The following is a 20,177-nucleotide window of genomic DNA, read 5'->3' as shown; positions in this document are numbered from 1 at the left end:
TTGTAAACCTGAAACCCTCATAGACATTTCCAGATGTGATTTTGGCCAAGTAGGTATAGCTGAATATCAGTAACTTCTGACTGTAAATGACTAAATGTTGTGCCACCGTGAAAGCAGAAACAAGGAAATAATCTGAGCCACTAATAATATTCACATCAGTAAAATCTCTATTTGTAGATCAATGTGAGCACATCTGCTTTGTGTACAAAAAGAACCACGGTAGTTCAAGTTATTCCATCCCATCTGAAGGAGGAACCCTCCCTTCTTGATCAGGTTCCCAAACTACTGGTGGAAAGAAAGTTTGGCTTCCAGTGAGAGGTACTTCTTGGTAGAAGCAGGTTTGCAGAGAAGCTTATCTTCGCTCCAGCTGCAATTATGGAAAATAACCATTACTTCAACAGTCAACAAGTGCTTTGTAAAGATGTGAGTATTTTTTATATGCTACAAAATTAGTTACAACTAAATGAGGAGGAGAAGCGTCTCAAGGTTAAACCAATATTCAGATGGGATGATGATTCTCTAAAATATAAAATTATTAGCTAAATTATATTTATTCTTTTTTTTTGAAATGCTTAAAAGGTTCAGTGCAGAGGATTTGATAAGTGGAAGATCTCAGATTGATTTTTAATTTGTGCTAAATTGCTCTTTTCAAAGGTTGTGATATGTGAATGTCAGGTAGAGTAAAATGTTAATTATTTCTGACTGCAAAGCATTTTGAGTGTTTAGTTTTCTGAGTTGCTTTCTTGCACTATGTGTCTTTTCTCCAGCTGAGCGTCGCGCTGCACGGCTGTATGGCTAGACGTTTACTACTGTGCAAATCATTCCACATGATTTACAATTAAGTAATCAAGATCATTTTCTCAGCATTGTATACACAATCATATGTCTGCTCTGCTGAAAATCAAATGGGTGGATTTCTTTTGAAAAATAACAGAGAATTACTAATATACCCTTTCAGAATAGCATGGAGTCGGTGATGATAAATATAGATTTGAGCAATTGTACAACAGTGTGCTATTTCTTTTAAGAAGAAAGATCTCCATCGCCATCAATGATGTGAAATAACAGACATTACAGGGGGATTCTTCCCGATTTATCCATTCAGATGAAAACTGTCTTAGGACAACCGTCTACTGTGTCTGTTTTTTCTTCTTTCTCTCCTATTCTCTCTCTCCCTCCACCTTTCTTTCAACTTTTTTTCCCTTTCCTCTCTCATCTCTCCGTCTCTTTTCTGGCACCCTCCCTCCAGCTCTACCTCCCTCTTTCTCCTCTTCGCCCTTCCTCACTCTCTCTCATCAGCAGGGGGCCCTCGGCTCCCTTCATCACCGTAGACTCAGACTCAATCCTGCTACAGCAGAATTGCCTCGCTGATTCTTAACCTTAAACCGGTTTAATACTGTTTTGCTGGCAGCCGTCGGTATATTTTCAGAGCCATTTGTATTCCGAGCAGATGGAACGTTGTCCTCCAGTCAAGTTTCCACTGCTTATGCAACCTCTGGATTTCAGCTCCATCTCTATTCACATTTTTGCTTCATGCAAGGAGAAATTCTTCTTTAGAGGAATTTCAGGCTTCTCTAATTGTTTGTCCTCCTGTTTCCCGTCATGCGTAGCAAGAAGGCTTATGCCTTGATGTTTTTAACAGGGCATTCATGACAAACTTGATGCGAAACTGTCTTATTCTGAGCATTTATACTTTTCAAGAATAGACTATACACACATATATATATATATATATATATATATATATATATAATAGTTTAATAAATTATTCAGGAGAAAAAAATACCCTCAATGATACTGTCTTATACTGTGAGATAAAGTACAATCACAGGAGTCTCCACCAAGGGCGGCATTAGGGGTGGGCTTCTGGGACTTAAGCCCCGAATGTTTTTTATCACCTTGTCACAATTTCTGTCACAAATAAAATTATTCAGAGCTGCAGGCTGCTCTATAAATCAGACGTGATCTCGCAAGCCACATTTTGACAATTTTGCATAAAGTCTGCCGCATTTGGTTATTTATTCTGTCTCAAAGTGAAAAAATGATGGTGCCGCTTTCCATTCTACAGACCACACCAAAGTAATCAGAAAAAAACTGTATCGACTTTGTTCCAGCCAGATATCTTAGCACATTAGAAAATATTTCACAGAAATGAAAATGGGCATAAAAATGCCTAAGGATATTTTGGCAAATTTAAAAAAATAAAAAAAGACGGTTTTACTAAAACATAATGCTAATAATATAAAGCAATATTTTTTTTTTTTTGTGAGTCTAGGGTTTTTAAACTCGCATTTTATAGTACAGTACATACAATGTTAAATATGAAAACTCTAAACTGACCTTTTTAGTTATACAGCATATTCAAAGATTTATTTCATTTAAATGACTAACTCACAGCAAAATTTCAACATTATTATTACAATAAAGTGCATTATTCAATATTTTAATCAAAGCATGAAACCATACACATTTATAGAGGCCTGGGCTATAAGCTCTAAATATCCAGTGCCCCTGGTCACCGCTGCTATTTCTGTTCTTTAAGCTTCTGTTTCGGCAAGAGACGTTAGCTAATTGAAGCTTGTTCCTCCATATTTCATAATTCTGATTGGCCATGTCCTGAGAGATAGTGGAGCACACCACTGTGAATAGTAAGCTTTTAGACTCTCCCTCCTGGAACTCAGCCGGAACAAAAGCCTCTCTTTATTAATTTGCGGCCATAAGCTCCGGGAATTTAATCGAACAGACGAACTTTTAATTTGGGACAATTTTAATAAATGTGACCTTTTGTTCTGATCTCGGAAGAATTCAAATTGCCTGTGTGATTATTTCTTTCTTAGTTGAGCATTGTGGTGCATAATATATTCAATGTGTAAAATCTTTACATGAAATCACACCATATAAATATACAAATATACGATAACGTGACTGGTTTCTATAGGTTGAGCTGGGGAAAGAGAAGGCAAGAAAGGCCAGGTATCGTGCTTACCAGTGCGCCGCCATCACCCTGAGTGTGGTATTCCTGATATTGGCCCTCTGTATCTTCAGTCTGAGATATATATGGAGTCCAAACCCTGGGAAGGTAAGAGAAATCCAAATTTATTGTGGAGACCAAGAGATATTATTGAGCATGGAGCATGGCTGTGGATTAATTAGGAAATGATTAGAATAACAATCGTGGAATGGAAATGAAAGACACAGAAACATCTGCACACACTGTTTAGTATTCTTGGAACTGACTGAATCCAATCTTGATTTCCTTGGCATAAACAATAACATCACAGAGTTGGAGAAAACGGCAGAATGAATAGATAAATACATAGTACATTTTTCATAATGCGATTGCTACAATAACCGAAACTGCAAAACACAGATATTATTCATTATAGTTCCTCAATTCTTGTTGATACCCAGAAACGGACGGCGTGTAAGTAATTGCCAATACCGGGGTGTCAACAGACAAGCAAACCTTGTGCTTCGGTATACTACTTTATGCATAAATTCTTCCAGAGGATGTAACGAGTTTAACAGCCAATTCTTTTAACGCATTTGCTGAAGCTTCTGTCTAATTTCTGCATCAGATATTTCACGCTCCTGCTTGAGGAGTCATCACTTTGAGCTGCAGAAGCAGTGAAGATTCTCACAGGGCATGTAATGGGCTTAATGACACTGGAAGTCTGGGCTGTGGAGATCGAGAGCGAGCACTCGCACTCTCGAACTGCTGCGGTCGGCTAACTTGAGGCCTGTGTAGACGCTGATATCCAGCAACGAGCAGTATAATGGTGCTTTAAAACACAATGATAGGCCTAACTGTTAGGGGGTCTCCTCTCAACAGCAGTCAGGGGGAAATATTAGGAAAGCAATGTATGTGTGTGTGTGTGTGTGTGTGTTTTACCCCTCAAGTGCTGACATCAACAATGAAACCTGAATGTGCAACTATTGCAGCTCTGGGCATCACAACTCTGTAGCTTAGATATGAATATTTCAAACCAACACTGCATATTTCATAAGCCCCGCCTCCCTTATTTAGACTAGATGAAATACGAAATGTTTCTCGCTTTCCTTATTTTGCTAGGTAAGACATCATCAATTATTCCCATGCTCTTAAAAGGAACAGCTCCTGACAAACTAATTAGAAGTCAATACATCAATAGAGCAGGAGATTGTCTTTGCCAATCCCTCCATGTGGCAGCAAAGCGGTCTCCTGTGTGTAGCTTTGCATAAACTGCTGTGGAAAGGTAATTTGCTCACCATATTGTATTTCAATATGACATAGTAACCGCTTGGGAACTTCTTTTAATTACTTACAAACATATGTTGTTACAGAAGCCCAGGGAAGATAAAGAGTTAGCCATCATTCTTTACGCCACTATGTGTTTAAGATTGGCGACTGCGTGTTGTCCAACACCGCCATCATGTTTACCGTGTCCTAATTATTGTAGCACTGGTTCCTGTGGGATTAGACGCCTGTCATATAACTTAATATAGCCGAATTTAAAGCAAACACCTTTAAAACGAGACACGTCGTAGCACTGCTGCACTTTATCCAAAAACATCTGTTGCGGTAAGCTGATGTCATCTATTTTTCTGACCTTTCTGAATGCCCGTTGTCTCTTAAGGAACTGTGGTTGACAGACGCACGTGCAGCACCCAAACCGTGTTCTTTCAGGCTACCTTATCAGGCCCGAACCACCGGTGTCTGTCATATTGACCGCGGTGTCGGCGAACACCTCGAATAGATCACACGAACAGCGACGGAGAGGTGCTGTGAAATTGCTTTCGCCGCACACGTCTGTCAGGCTCACGAGACGCCCCCCATTATTCAAGCTGAAATTACTTCGCTCACCTTGTTGCTATGTTGTGTTTGCAAGGCAGCCCCGCAAAATGTGCCCCCAACCGGCTCTTAAGGACTTCTGTGTCCTGATGTGTATCTTAATGAACACAGTTGCACCTGCTCTCCAGTAATAGTGGCAGGTGCCGGGCAAGGAACGGCCCCCCCGAGCAGGTTTGTTTACCCGCCGTGTCCAGCAACCGGGCCTTTTTTTTTTTTTTAGGGCTGTCATGTCGGTCTCCTTGCAGGAAAGATGGATAGACTCCAGGAAAGCAAGATGGCGGCGTTGTTTGCTTTCTGAAAGAGGTCCTAAAATAGGTCAAACCTTTGTTTGCCTCTTCTCTCTATGTGTCGAAAATCCTCAGATCTTCAGATCTTGAGGGAAAATAATTAAAGTAATGAAGCAGACCGGCCAATCCGAGCAGCTGCTTTTGGAAGCCCCTCCAGACGGGTGGTGCTTTCGGGTCTGCAATCTTCTTTTATTTCACTCATCAGGCTCATTTATTCACTTATGAGCTCGTGTTTTTACCGAGCTGATGCAATAGTCTCTGACCTCCACCTGGCTGAAACAAACTGTTCCCTTGTAAAGCAGAGGCAGGGGAACATGACACATCCGCTCTACCCAGTCAGGGGCTCTCAGGTGGATTGTGAACGCCCGTGGAAGTGTTTTATATGTTTTCAGGCACTCCCCAGGATTCCTGTTAAGTATTATGAACAGAAAAATGAGAGCCTGTACAAAGGCAATAAGTCTGCAGCCGTTTTTTGATGGTTCCTTGTGTTTTATATGAGAAGCAATGAATTACAATTACAAGTCAGTAAATTGTACAATTCAAGAATTAAAAAATGTAAAGAATGATTATGATTCACACATGATTTCACATGTGCCAAATTAGAGAAGAGGCATAAGAAGGAGAGAAAAAAAAATTAAATGATGTCACCGGTCATTCGTTGCTCTGGCAACAGCCGGACTGGAATCTATACAGATAACCAGACACTTCATAGCAAAGATATATTAGTATCAGTAAGTTGGGAAATCTCAAATATTATTTTAGATAGACAAATACAGATTGACAGTGATGTTCTTGGTCTGTGCAAGCAACACACATAAAATATTCTGCACTTCATTATGGACGTGCTGGCCATTTCCCTTACCCTCCATTGCCTCTTCCTCTTTCCCATCAAGACGTCGACCCCTGAAAATCAGAGAACAGAACAGAGATCAGTTCTCTTTCTCTTGCACAATTTAGATTCTGATTGAGCTTTCACATCCTGTTTCGATTCTACACAGGGTGCCAAGAACTAGTCCTGCCACACAGCTCTCTCACATAAGAGTAGATTTCATCAGATTAACTTTTCTGAAACCGTTCTTAACACCACCCAGATCCACAGAATGTGCCTCATTATTTCAAATGGATTAAGGGTTAAATCTGTCAGTCAGCTATGGAGTTAAATTCACAGTCATTGAGATGTGAATAATAGTCAAGGTGATTTTCCCATTCAGATATGAGATCCGTTTCTGTATTTTATCTATATAACAATCTTAAAATGGACTCAGTCACCCATCATTGTGATGGTATTACCGGACTGAATCGGTTGTTGCTTTGTTGCTTCAATGTGGCACTTATCAAAGGTAGTTTCCCAGCGTACCCCAGCAGATGTGCTTCTGCTAGTCAGTCAGTGTTAATAGCCCTTTGGGGGGATCCTGCTTGATTCAGTGATAAAATATTAAACACAAAGATGATTGGCATCTCCTAGTGGGAGCTGAAAGATTTCCAATGAGAGAGGCAATGCATGCAAAGTATTGACCTGCATACTAGTTGGGGGCTGGCATGTTGTTAAGCGCTGTGTCTTTTAAATCGTCAACATCAACATTATAGCATAAGTAAATGTTCATAATGTTGGCAAATAATGAGATTTTCATGACCTGCTGAAAGCATGACATTTGCACGGTAGAGAGAAAAACAAAACAGACGTCATCATAGATGACAATAGGCTAGCATTTTCACTTGACATAGCAGCCGTCTAACCAACAGTCACCTTGAAATTGATCAGTGCATAATTTATCCCTCCAACACATGTTGTATGTGAGATCTGCTACAGTTTTTAAATCGAACAGAAAATAAAAAGCGTCTTTCTATGACAATGAACTAAAATTTATTGGTGTTAATTAAGCAAATATAAATACCTTATTCTGCAGCCCTAATCCTACCCAATACTTAAATTTAACAACTAACTTAACTATTAATAAGCAACAAATTAATTATTTATTGAGGAAAAAGTCTTAGTTAATAGTTAAAGTGTTACCTACTTTAAAGTGTTATCGGATTTTCGAATTGACAAGAAAAATTTGCCTTATATGATGAGAAAAAAGATACACCACAACATAATATAAATTTTCTAAGACTGTTTGATTTAATAGACTAATAGATCATTTTACATGTTGTAACATTCTATTTAAGTCGAATGAATGGGAAAAAAAATAATGAAACTCTGACTTAATCCTGCTCACACTGTGTGATTTTAGCCATGATTTGGCAGTCTGAGAAAAAAATATGAAAATCCCAAAAGATTCCTATAATCCCAGGCTAAAATCTGTATTCTTTTAAATGGACGTTGTGATCAAATTTTACCTCCAATAAAATTCTGGAAGTGTCAGAAGATTTTGTGCATAGTCCTGCAGTGTGACATCTCCTGCGATTAACTTTCTTCATATTTCGCAACAAGCCATGATCAGAATTAATGTTAGAGATTTCTTCAATATGCCATAAACTCCTGCGCTTGTGAAATTCATCTGATATGTTGCATTTGCTATGATAAGCACAGGTTGCGCCACAATTTTTATGTGGGTGTGTGGTGCTGCTTATAATATTCTTAAATACACTGGTTTTGCGGCCGTTCATATACTATTCCAGATAACCAACATTTAATCCCCGTGTGCAATGCAGCTTGCGGTCACTTAATAATGTGTGGTTTGATGTAAAACTTTGAACAAGGTTTTTTTTGCGTGCACCTTTTTTCTTCTTGGTTGTCGTACAGTCTGACATTAATAAAATTCTACAGACTTTTTTTTTTTTTTTTTAAATGCACCGTGTGAGCCCGGCTTATACCAAATAAAAAACTTAAAGACATTTTTCAACTGAAAGATAAAAAGATAAAACACAAATTCTTCCCAGTGACACATCTGCATTCTATTAAGCTACATAAAGAAGTCAAAATGCACTTAAATTGCACATTACTGCTTCAATTAAACATGTCAATCTTTTATCTCACTTCTCACCATTGGGTTTTCAGTGAAGGGTAGGGGATTAGTTTTGTGGAACAGCAAAGATGAGGTACACTGAATAGCACCAATGACCTTGCGGATACTTTCCTCAAGCTGTTGGAATGTGAAATGATTTTCATCAATGATGTGGAGCTCATTCATCTACTAATGACATAGCCAAAGTCTGTAAGAAGGGTAAACATGAGGTGTTGATTCGCTCATGCTCTACCTAGGTCTATAATTTTGCTCTCTCTGCTTATAGAGGCATTGACGGCAGACAGCGAAATCAAGTCAATTTAGCTCTTGAAAGAAAGTAATTTAAAAAACCCTCAGACAGTGTCGCTATTTGCAGTAAACACAGATGTATTCCGCACGCCAAGGTTACAACTGAATGCGGCTCTCCAGAAAGCTTGACTGGGAGTATTAGCTTATTTTCAATATGCTTTGAACATGCTTTGAAACTCTTCATCATTTAATAACTGGGCACATCATTTACAGATTTTAATGGGGCAAAGTGATGAAACATTAAAAGATATCTGATTGCATTGGGGATGTGAAAAATAGCTGCATGCATGTATAATACATTACATGTGCTATGTGATAAAGCGACATTCAGAGAGCTCTCTGCTTCCTTATCCACTTGAAATCCTCAGTAAGTGGAAGACTGTGTTTCCATTTACACACCAAAGGTTAACACCGTTTTGCCGCTGTTAACTTCAAAGCCATCTCTGCATTGAGAACTTTTTTTGTTGACACAATCCTCCAAGCTCTGAACCTACTTGCTCTGCATGATACCGGAAAAAAAACTAGCTGTCGACAGAAGCGTGAGCCAATAGCGAGGGAGAAACAGAAAGGGTACAAACACTTGATAATGAACACCGGAGATACGTGTTTAGAGAGGGTTGTGATATAAATCATGCAAAGTTTAATCAGTATATGAGAAATCACTGATATTACTAAAAGATAAAACACAAATTATAGTGAAGATCATTTATTGATGCATCATAGCTGTCTGTGTGTATTTGATCATGCTACATGGACCATGCTTTACTAAATACTCAATAATTTTGGTAACATTTTTACAGATGTGGTCACCAATTTAGTACAACTTAGTACAAATGAAACTATGCAAGAAATGTATAAAATCTTTAAAAACTCCTCAGTTGGCTACATTTGCAGCTTATGATAATAACTTGTAACTAATACCTTGACATATTCTATTGCAGTCTTTAATTTTTTATTCTGTCCACTACTAAGATAATCCTTTGGATCACAACTTTTGCTGCATTTACATTTAAAGCTTTAGTGTGGAAACTTGGCAAGCTTTGGTTCTCATCCTTTTTATGTAGATCTATGTCTTGAGCTAGGCTTTAGAGACCAAAATAAACTGCTGCCCCTCCGTTCACCCATGGCAAAAGCACAGAGACCAGTATGTTGTTACTATGCGAGCGATACATGATGACTCCCATCACTGGGGCTTTGCAGCAGCAGTAATGCCTGAAAAACACTTTAAGAGCAGAGCGATTCTAAAGCTCTTTCTGGTCTCAACGCTTGCCTCAGGTCTCCCTGCTTGCCACATTGCAGGATGGAGTGTCAGATAAGTAATATTCTGCTTTCAAGACAAGAGCTCCTATGAGATCTGCTATGAATGAAGCAAGGCTTACAAAATAAATGCTTTTAGAGGGAAACTGCTGTCCAAACACAATTTTCTATTATCTACCCCTAAAAATTCAAGGTTCTTCTGTTAGATTTAGTCAAGCTGTCGTGTGGGCTACATGTAGCAGAGCTCTTTTGCATTCGTTATGCACCTTTTCATACAAATTAGTGAACTAAAATGGTCTTCCGCTTAGAAAACCTCTAGTTTCTGAACCTCAGTCAATGGTTTTAAATGAAAACAGCTCCTTAAAAGTTCTCTTCAGCCAAGCTACATTTCTCTTCTCATTAGCCGCTAATGCTGTTAATCAAATTATCCCGTGCATCTGAAAGCTTGAAAACACAGAACGTTTGCTCTCACAAGCAGTCTGAATGCCACTTAGCCACTGGAGTATTGAATGTCTTCAGTCAATTTAGTCATTTTTAGTGAGTCTGAGTAACAATCGGGGTCATCATGTCCTCTCCCACAGCAGGAGAGGTTACTTCCTTTGTGGCTGCATGGCTCCGAACCCAGCTCTTAGATGGGCATTTAGCTCCATATTTTCTGTGTGAAATCTGTTTTACATTCACAAAGAAGTACCAGAGTGTGCCAGCATTTTGAACAGCGTTTGATGAATATTTCATGCGGTATCCTGTACCCTATTATGACGGAAGATTGGCCTGCATTCTTACACTGCGAGGCCATTCAGAGGAACAATCAATTACAGGAATCATTGTGTGTTTTTCACTCGAATAGCAGTCACTCAAACCTCGCAAAGGAATAAGAGAAAGAAGAGGAGGGAAAAAAAAAGTGTGAGACTCCCCAGTATTCTTGGGAAAGGTCTTTTGTCACCTCTTGGAGGTTTTATTTATAAACTCCACATCAGTTGTTTCCACCCTTCAGCACAGAGATATCAATCACGGTTGTGAGAGCAGAAGCTTGGGAGTGTTGCATCACCCAATGTCCTGAAAATGTTCTTTCGTCCTGTTGAAAGGGCTTTCGTTATTTCCTACGGGACAACTGTTGGAAGCTTCAGATCAAAAAAAAAAAAAAAAAAACTATTTTTTTTTCCTGCAAAGAATAACAGTGTCCCAAACCGCATTCAAATATGCACGTTGATCTCTTTCAACCTATGTCATGCTTAGGCATGTAAAAAAATTGCATGTTTTATGCCTCTGATATCACTTTTTAAGCCAGCTAGGTGAGTTAGCCCAAACAGAAGGGTATTAAACGGCACTTGCTTGTTGATTTTCAACAGATCATAAAAGCAAACAATGATTCAAAGAGCAATGTCCCAGTCCCTGAGCCTGCCTTACAATTGCATGCTGACTAGGGAGAAAACGCAATTGCTCCCAATGCTCCGTGGTTCCCCTCCCTCTTCAACATAGCTCTATTACCCGCACAGTAGCTCAGATCAAAGTGATTTATCGCCAGTGAGAGCTCAAGTTGTTTAAAATGGCTGGTGCGATTAGTCATGTATGCGTTGGCTCTGAAGAAAGGGGCCAGGGTGCCCCAGCAAATTAAAAGCAGCTGCAGATGCGAGTCAACCACAGCAAGGTGGTCATACGTGGCAAACGACAGTGACTCGCAGGGGATCTGGGCGGGGAAACTGGGTCATTGCACTCCCCTCGTGGAGAGACCCTCGCCTCGCCTGTGAAGAAACTCTCAGTGAACCTCTGGAGTATAAATATAGAGGAATGAGCTTGCAGCTCTCCAACAATTGAGCTACTGAAATTCCTTCTCTGTAATTGCTTGCAATTATGCATTTAAAATTCCACCGAGAGTCCAGTTCGTGCTATAAAGAGGCATTTTTAGTCGATTGAACAATTTACAGTGCCTGGGACGTGAAGTATGGCGTGTGAGTAATTACATCTGTATTGTCTGCATCAAACTGCACACAGTTAGCGTTAAGAAATATGTTCTGTATTATTGCATCACTCCGCGTCCACTAATGTGATTTGTACTGCGATGAGTGCCAACCCACTCTCTATTGTTTATTATTTGTGGCGCACATTAAACGTAGCTAGTTACAGACAAGCAGTGATTCATACCCCTTCTGTTCTGCATCCAAAATGTCCGCAAGGGAGCTCACTTCTATTTTTAATAGTTAGCTGTGGCTTTCGGGTGAAGCAAAAGTTGATTTTAACTCTGCTGTTGACAGAGCTATAATAAGAACTGAAAGAGGCACAAAAGAGCCCTAGAAAACAAGATGCTCTTGGCCTCGGTTCCTTATGTAAACGGTTGTAATTAAACATCCCATAATAACAAGCTTGTGTATTTACATGGCATGTGTTTTAAAATCTCATCTGAGGTATCTATTATTTTCAGATGTGCCTTAGATGCTGGGCCTTTCATTTGAACCTTTGTGGGTTAGCATATAGCTGCTAGGCTACGAAGATTTTGAGACCTCTCAATTTAGACAGATGTAGACTAACTTTAGTAGGTCTTTAAAAAACGATCAACAAAGAAAGTGGACAGTGCAAAAGCTCAAACTCCTTGCAGAATAAATGTCACCGTAGCACCATATCAGCTAGTGAACAATCGTTCTCCCCATTTTCAAAACAGACGACTGTCGGGAAAGCAACCGCTTGTCTTCATCGGACATCTCCAGATGCTGTACTAAATGCATCTGGCAGCCCTGAAAGCATTCCCTTCGCATTTATCTTAACTGTAATGGTCATACAGCCTGACAAGCCTTGTCATCGGTGTCTGCTTTCATAATTCCTTTGTCTCAGAACAGCAAAAAATAAAATAAAATGAAATAAATATTTGCTTTTGGTCGCCACACCAAACACAAACACAGTGAGTGGTCTGCGGCTAATACCTGATATCTGAGGCTTTTGAAGGGAGAAATAAATGGAACAGGAAAACCATTTGCATTTCATAGAGATGAACCTGTGATGGAAATGAACCCGCTGTTATCTGCACCATTCAGGGCAGATAAAATGGAGTCAGACCAGATCAGGGCGGTAATGAAGAGCCCATCAATGGGCGAATTGTTATCTTTAGCGCACGCTGAAATGAGAATATCATTTAATTCCTGGAATAATAACTACACAGTAGCTCACACAGTGGCTTTTGACATGCATTGAGCACATGTGAATGCCATCTGCACCGCTGTCTCCAACTGATCTGGAGAAGTTATTTCCTGAGGGGATCTTCATTTTACAGCAATATACCCTGGAGTTTTTTTTTCCTTCTTTCTTTTTTCTTTAGGGTGTCTCATTTTTTAGAGAATCCAGCTTTCATTATAGCTCATACACTAGTGTCACTTCGTCTTTTCTATGAGATGAAAGCCAAGCTGTCGATCGAATGAAGGGTGTCTTTAATTTTCCTAATGGCAAAAGAAACCAAAGGAAGTAGGGAAGTTGTAAAAGTGGCAGTGTTGCTGTGGGGGCTGTTGTGACAGTTGCAGCTGTGTTCTTTCTGAATCTGCAAGAAAAATGTACTTCTTTTTCACTCAAAATAAAAGAAAAAAAATGTGGAAAACAGAGATAGGGAAGTCAGAGGAGGAGGAAAAAAAACCTCTCATAACAACATTTCTGAGGGGAGCTCAACCCCGGGGAGGAATTTGCTGTGCTCATGTGACTACCCATGTGAATAGTAGTTGTTAAATCATCATTCGCGGGAGTGCAGGGAGCGTGTGGAGAGCAGGGTTGCTGGTGAAAAGCAGAGGGGAAGAGACGACCGCACACCCTGCAGGTGATTCATGTATTGCAACCAAACCAGTGCTAAATCTACAGCTGTACTCACACTTCCACCGTCAAAGTACTATATTTCAGCACCAACTGAAAACCAGTTAGTGTTTATTTCGTTGGGTGGCATCTGTCAGCCCTCGAGTCTGATGGATTTTTCACTCGCTTTGTACACCTAAAACAACAAGGCAACCCATAGAGTACAGAAATAAAACAGCAATTCTGAGAGGAATATAGATATTCTTCAGGCGCATGCTGAACAACAACTCAATTACTGGAGTTTATCGCACTCCTCAGCGGTAAGGCTGGCAACGTGGCGGTGGCGTTGACACTGGTACGTCTCAGGTCTTCTTCTCAGCAGGGTGAGGACACAAGCGAAGTCATCGTCTCACTTCTGAATGACAGCCATCATGTTGCGCTCTGACGGGCGGTCGTATCTCTAGGCCCTTAAGGACAACAAGGGGACACGCTGTCATGAGCATACTAGCCTCTCTCTTCCACTCACCTGTGACAGTGTCTGGACGACCTTTAACGTGCGTCCTCAGGGGACCAGTAAGGCACGATGATGCAAACCACTCTCAGACTTCATTGGCTTTCTTGTCTGTTATTAATTCTCCTCGGGGTGGGTCTCTTCTGAGAGTCTCCATATGCTGGGCCACCTAAGAGATCAGACATGCAGTAGATGAAAAGAAGTAAACAAGAGAACTCTGAAAACTCCTCCACATGTTATCTATCATGAGTACTCGAAGTATATTAAAGCCAGGTGGCATCACCGGGAAGTAGATTATGTGTAATCTACCTGAATTCTCAATGCGTAGATTGTCATAAATCTGAAAAGCTCCTGTGGTGGTCACATGACATACCTGCAAAAAATGTAAACAAAAGACTGTGCTTCTCAAATGCCTCTTTTATAAAGTAATGAGTTTGGCAGGAATTGAGAGCTCAAGACCTAGGCACTAGGGACGATTTTAACAATATATCATGAGCAGGCTCTGAACTTGCCAGTACATTCTTATGATCTCCCAGGGATACGATATTACATTTTCTCTGTCCTGTAATACAGCCTTTTTCTCTTTTTTCTGATGTTTTGAGACCAACTAAGCGAATCAATATCATGGAAAAAAAATGTCTGTAAAATTGTAACATGAAGTACATGGCAAGTTGATAAGAATTTTTAAAAATAGGACTGTCAATCGATTTAAAATAATTATTTAATTAAACATGACATTCAAATTAATCAGTCACATTATCTATATATGGGATACTCTACTAGATGGGCACTTGATCACTTAATTAAATGATTACATCATTTAAAATTCAAGCTGTTTAGCTTAAAAAAAGACATACGAACTTAACTTTACCCTCAACAACTGTTTTACATGTTCTTCATTTGAACAGAACTTCTTCTGTAATTAAAATTAAATTACAGTTCATTATTTTGGTAACACTTTAGTAACCCATTTAGGAACCAATTCTCACTATTAACTAGTTTCTTATTAGCATGCCTATTAGCATATTGGCTTTCCATTAGTATGTACTAAGTTCATATTCTGCATGACCGTACTCTGCCTAATCCTACACAATACCTTACAAATCAACAATACAGTTTATGCAGCAAATAATGGAGTAATTGTTTGTTAAAAGTGAGAATTGGACCTTAAAACAAAGTGTGACCATTATTTTTTACTATCGAAGTATCAGAAAACCACTAAAGGTTGAGAATCAAATTGTGGCTATTTTTTATGTAATTAAAATAACAACAAATTAAACTAACACCTTCATAACAGTTATATTTATTTGTAATGAAGTCCATTATCACTTCAATACTTTGCAATACTTTTAATATGCTGTATGAGAATTCTGCCATGACTATGGTTAAATCAAATAATATTTAATTTTGGCAGGCAAGTAGCATGATCACCGCAGGCTTATTGAGTGTCTGAAATCTGAAAAAGCAAACACTGTATCACACGAATCAATGTAATGCTCAAGGTATCTGCATGATGGAGTACTAATGAATACACTTCCCTGTGTTTCGCCTTGAACTCCAGTACTCTCCTATAGTGCTGAGAGCTAATTCACTTTCATTATCATTATTTCTTTATAATATCCAGCCTTTTTTGTCATCTATTCCAGTAACTTCGATACAAGTGAGCACAAAGTAGACATAATTACTACATTAAAAATGCTAAAGGGGAAGGTTTTTTGGTTTGTCATAATACAGGAGAGCAACAACAAAAATGAAAAGAACAGGGAATGAGGATTTAAAAAGTTCTTCAATTTTAATCAATAAGAACGCCTGCAGTAGCTTCAAGCTAGATTGACACTGACAAGGTCTTTCACAGGACACCCAGTTCATTAACTCTTCATCATGTTCTTAAAGGGATAGTTCCCACCAAATTCATTATTTACACAACCCCATGTTGTCTGAACCCATATGACTTTCTTCTGTCAACAAAAAAAAGGGAAAAAGTCTATATAATGAAAATAAATAGACACTGGGGCTGTAACATTTCAAAAAGCACCTTCTGAAATCATGTGATAGCTCTGTGTGATGAAAAGACTGATTGAAAGCCATTTTAATCAATAAAGCATCGACAGAACAAAATGACCCCCTCAAACTGCAGGAATAAACAAAGCACTAATAAAAACACTAATAAAAGCATTATATCTCCCCACTTCTCAATAATGGAATATTCTATATTTCATTCTCTTTACATCTCACTGTAGTTCAATCAGTTCTGCTATCGCCACACTCATACACTTAGTCTTCACATAACTTCCTCTTTGTATATGGATGAATACAAATGCAGATCCGTGCAGAAGTTACTTTCAAGCTAATTTCAATACATTACACTCTCCACAACAGAGCTGACAAACAAGTCAATATTAAATGATGTGTTTACTGCTCTATGCTACACTGCATAAAGCACTTTAATAATCAGAAAACACGTTGATTTGTGACATTAATCTTAATGTAGTATTATACTTGTGTGTGCGCGCATCCTTTGCCTTATGTCTAAGCATAACATATTACTCAGAATTGCTACTGAGACAGATGAGGGTGAGCTCAGCAGTGTAATTTCTCATCATAACACAACACACACATAAATATTAATAGCAGGGTTTTTGGCTGGTGGGCATGAATCATTTTTGTAGACAGAGAGGAGCCACCCATGCATGCCCAAAAACAGCATTTAAGAAAGCGCTGAGATAAACAGCAGCGCTGCAAGGCCTGGCAACGGGAAAAGCCATATAATGCTTCCGAGACCTCAGACAATCAGACAAATCAGACATTTGTTGAGTCTACTTGAAGCGTACTTACGGCAACTAAGGGCAGCTGCCAGTTCACATTTATTAATAGAGGTCGTAGTCATGCTGCTCGTCAGCCTGTGCAATCTGACTGGCTTTGACAGAAGATATGATTCTTGTGTTAATGAGGAACCAGGAAAGTTTCATAAAGTGTGTTCATATAAAGTGTGAGATATTTTAACTAAAAAACTAAATTTATTCATCATATACCGAACAATGTAATGGCGTTCAAAACCTGTGTGACTTACTTTCTCCTGTGGAACAAAAAGACTTTATTCAGAATTTTTTTTTGTCCATACTATGAAAGTCAGTCTGAACCTTTCAGTCTGAACTGACTTTCCTTGAGTGGAGAAAAAAACCCAACCTTTTTTTTTTTTTTTTTTTTTTTGAGAAGCAATTAAGAAGCAATGCGCGCTAAATCGGTGTTCGTCCTAGGTGCAGTGTTATCTTGGACACGTTAACAAATATTATAAAAATAGCACAACATAACAAAACATTAAAAAACAAGTTTCTTAGATTTTAAATTGCAGGCAGGATGTTAAAAAGACTGTTAATTATAATTAAATATTAAAAATACCTTACACTTTCTGGTTTTCAAAGATATAGTATAATATAGTTAATGTGAAGAACTACAAATGTGATTATTCTGAACCTTTGTGACTTTGAAAGGAACAAACATACATTCAGTGTACGTTACCTTGATTTCAGCTGATATGCTCAGAAGAGTAAATGTAGCTTTAAATTTAGCTTTCAGATCCCACTTGATATTATATGTCATACAATGAAATCCTGTCTATTTTAAATGGGACATGCTATAGCTGCAGACTTGATATTCTAGTGTTTTTTTAATATGGTATGTTGGGTTGTATGTGTCCATACAGGTTTATGATCATCAGTATAAAGCCGTACTAGATGGAATGGAGACAGAGAGCATGATGGAAATCTATCCAGCGCAACGCATCGAGATGTTCAGGATGGGAAACGGCACCGACGAGGTCCTAGAAGTGCATGACTTCAAAAATGTAAGGGTTTATGACATACATGTGAAATATTTTCATTGTGATGTGAGAGATTCAGCTCACATTCCTGCAATCCGAGTCTCACTGCTGTCAAAATACAGACAGAACGTTTTTCTTCTTCTCTCAGACTGATGATATTGAATCTCTGAAAAGCACTGTGCTAAGCAAAAGGAAACTGGCAGCGATGACATCTCACATCAGCATTCAGACACACTTGTTGCTGGCCCCATCTTCTTTCTAAATTACTATGGTCAGTGGAGCAAAGCCACAAAAGAGATTAGTTTCATTCAAGGCATTGCCATGGGAAACCAGAAAACAAGTGAATAGGTAAAATCATTCAAATCACATGTTGATATAAATGAAAGGGGAGCTCGAGCACCGAGCCCTCTTCGGCACTTCTTGCAACTTCTGGCTCAGGGCAGACTTTGGAATTGATTTTTGTGAAGGAGGGATGTTGCAAGTCATTACACACACTAAAACTACAAACCATCTCCACAGAGCCTGAAGGCTACAGCCCATGAATGGAAATGCAGTGGTAATGCCAACAGAAACACAAGTAAAATATTTTCTCTATTGTTTTAGACAAGTACTCTGAGTGTCCTCCAGAAACTTAAAAGTAATGATGAGAATTCCACAACAGCAGCTTATAGAGAAAGCCAAGGAGACGCATGGCATAGACTGTGTTATGAACCAAAAGTCATAAAGTGTCCTTCAGCATGTTCCAGTAATATATTTTGCTGAACCAAGTAAGAGTACTCATGAATTTCCTTTGCATTTATTTAATAAACGTCCAGAAATCACTGCGTATAATGCATATATAATGCATATCATTCAAAAGTTTTTTTAATGGTTATTATTACATATGTTCTACAGCGTTGCATCAAATTGATCAAAAGTGACATTGATTGTATTGTTACAAAACATTCAATAAATGCAATTCAATTCAATGCATTTCAATAAATGCTATGTTTAAAAACATTGACGAATTCTAAAGTATCACAGTTTCCACAAAATTATTAAGCAGAACCAAAATATGCTTTCAAAAACTATTATGTATATCTTACAGACCACTAAACTTATAAATGTTTTTATGCATATGCAGCTCTATATCACAATCTGTGCAGTTTTTTTCTAACATTGACTTGTTATAAGAAAGTGCAAAAGACCTGGAAAAATGTACAAATGGCACATTTTCTCCAACCGTTGTAGTCTTGTAAAAACCAGTTACAAAAGTGGCTGAGAGCAAGGCTTTAAATGATTTTGCCAATAATCACTGTCTCTGTCCATCAGTGTGGAGAATAACAATGATTAGTTTGTCCTACAGGAAGACAAGATGAGCTATTTTACCGCCCATTTGATGATACAAGAGGTCGGTAAAGATGCAGTGGGAATTTCTTAACAAAGTCAAAGTCCGTTTATAACATCCTAATACAGAAACAGTATACTGCCAGGGTCAGTTTCCCAGACACAGATTAAGTCTGATCTTAGATCTAGTAATGCTGTTAAAAGCGATTCCTCAGTGCTAATTCGGTTTAGCGCTAGCCCTTGACTTCACCTGCATTCAGAAAGCAGTATTTGTTGTCTCTCTAACCAATAACTGATGGAAACAGGTGTGGGCATCTACATACGAGTAATGTGCCAATGACTGGAGCAGCTCTCCTTTGCCCTCCCTGTCAATTGCATCATTCTGTGCTTCCATTCGAATAATTGTCTCAAAGAATGCACACATTTAATCTGGCTAATGGCAAAGCTGTACTTCAACACTCTTTCTTAAATGACATTCTTTTCCTATTTTTTATCCCTGTAATGAAGAGTCTCTCCATTTTCCAGTTGACCAGGCTCAGCAATAAATGCATTTCATCAGAAGATAGGTCCGTCTTGCGTGCAAAAGCAAACCATTACCAGAAATTGAAGAGCAATTTGTCACAATGGTTTTCGGCACAAACAATGCACTTTTCACTCGAATAACCGTTTCTTTACTAACCGGTAGCTTGGGTGAAAATGACAATTGTTAGTGTGCCGTCTAACAGTAGTTATAGGACCACAGAACATGTGCATTTATGATGCTTTCGTTAATACTTCAGAAATGATACAGCTCATAGGGCATCATACTCACTCTCACTTTCCCTATGCTACAACAGCGAAACCAGAGCAACTGTGGATTACTTAATGTATTCCCGAATGCAGGAAGATATTGTTTTTATCCTTCCGAGTGAAGAGTCTGTAACGCGATAGCCTTTATTTCCCTTCGAAGACTACTTTCAGACGGTAAAGAACTTTTTTCAGATGCTCCTGCTAAAATGGGTTTTTCTCTTTTCAAGTGTAAAGCAACAAATTCTGTATGGCAGACCATCAACTGTGGCTTTCAGCAAAAAAGCTCCTCACTTCACCAAACAGATTAGCTTCGCAACACAGACCATAAGTGCTG

General features: G+C 38.8%; 1 protein-coding gene across 1 annotated transcript in view; it reads left to right on the top strand.

Moving 5' to 3' along the window:
* Nucleotides 1-295: 295 nt before the first annotated feature.
* The window catches only part of tnmd (tenomodulin), a 31,390-nt gene continuing 11,508 nt past the window's right edge, over nucleotides 296-20,177 (top strand). Inside the window, exons 1-3 of the mRNA XM_043256662.1 lie at nucleotides 296-423; nucleotides 2,939-3,079; nucleotides 17,612-17,752. Of these exons, the coding sequence (XP_043112597.1) occupies nucleotides 376-423; nucleotides 2,939-3,079; nucleotides 17,612-17,752 (330 nt within the window). The 5' untranslated portion in view covers nucleotides 296-375. The remainder of the gene's footprint in view (nucleotides 424-2,938; nucleotides 3,080-17,611; nucleotides 17,753-20,177) is intronic.

This window comes from Puntigrus tetrazona, chromosome 14, assembly GCF_018831695.1.
Source record: "Puntigrus tetrazona isolate hp1 chromosome 14, ASM1883169v1, whole genome shotgun sequence".
In the NCBI taxonomy this organism is placed as follows: domain Eukaryota; kingdom Metazoa; phylum Chordata; class Actinopteri; order Cypriniformes; family Cyprinidae; genus Puntigrus; species Puntigrus tetrazona.
Note: the sequence above shows the minus strand (reverse complement) of the source record. Positions and strands in the feature narration are given on the sequence as shown.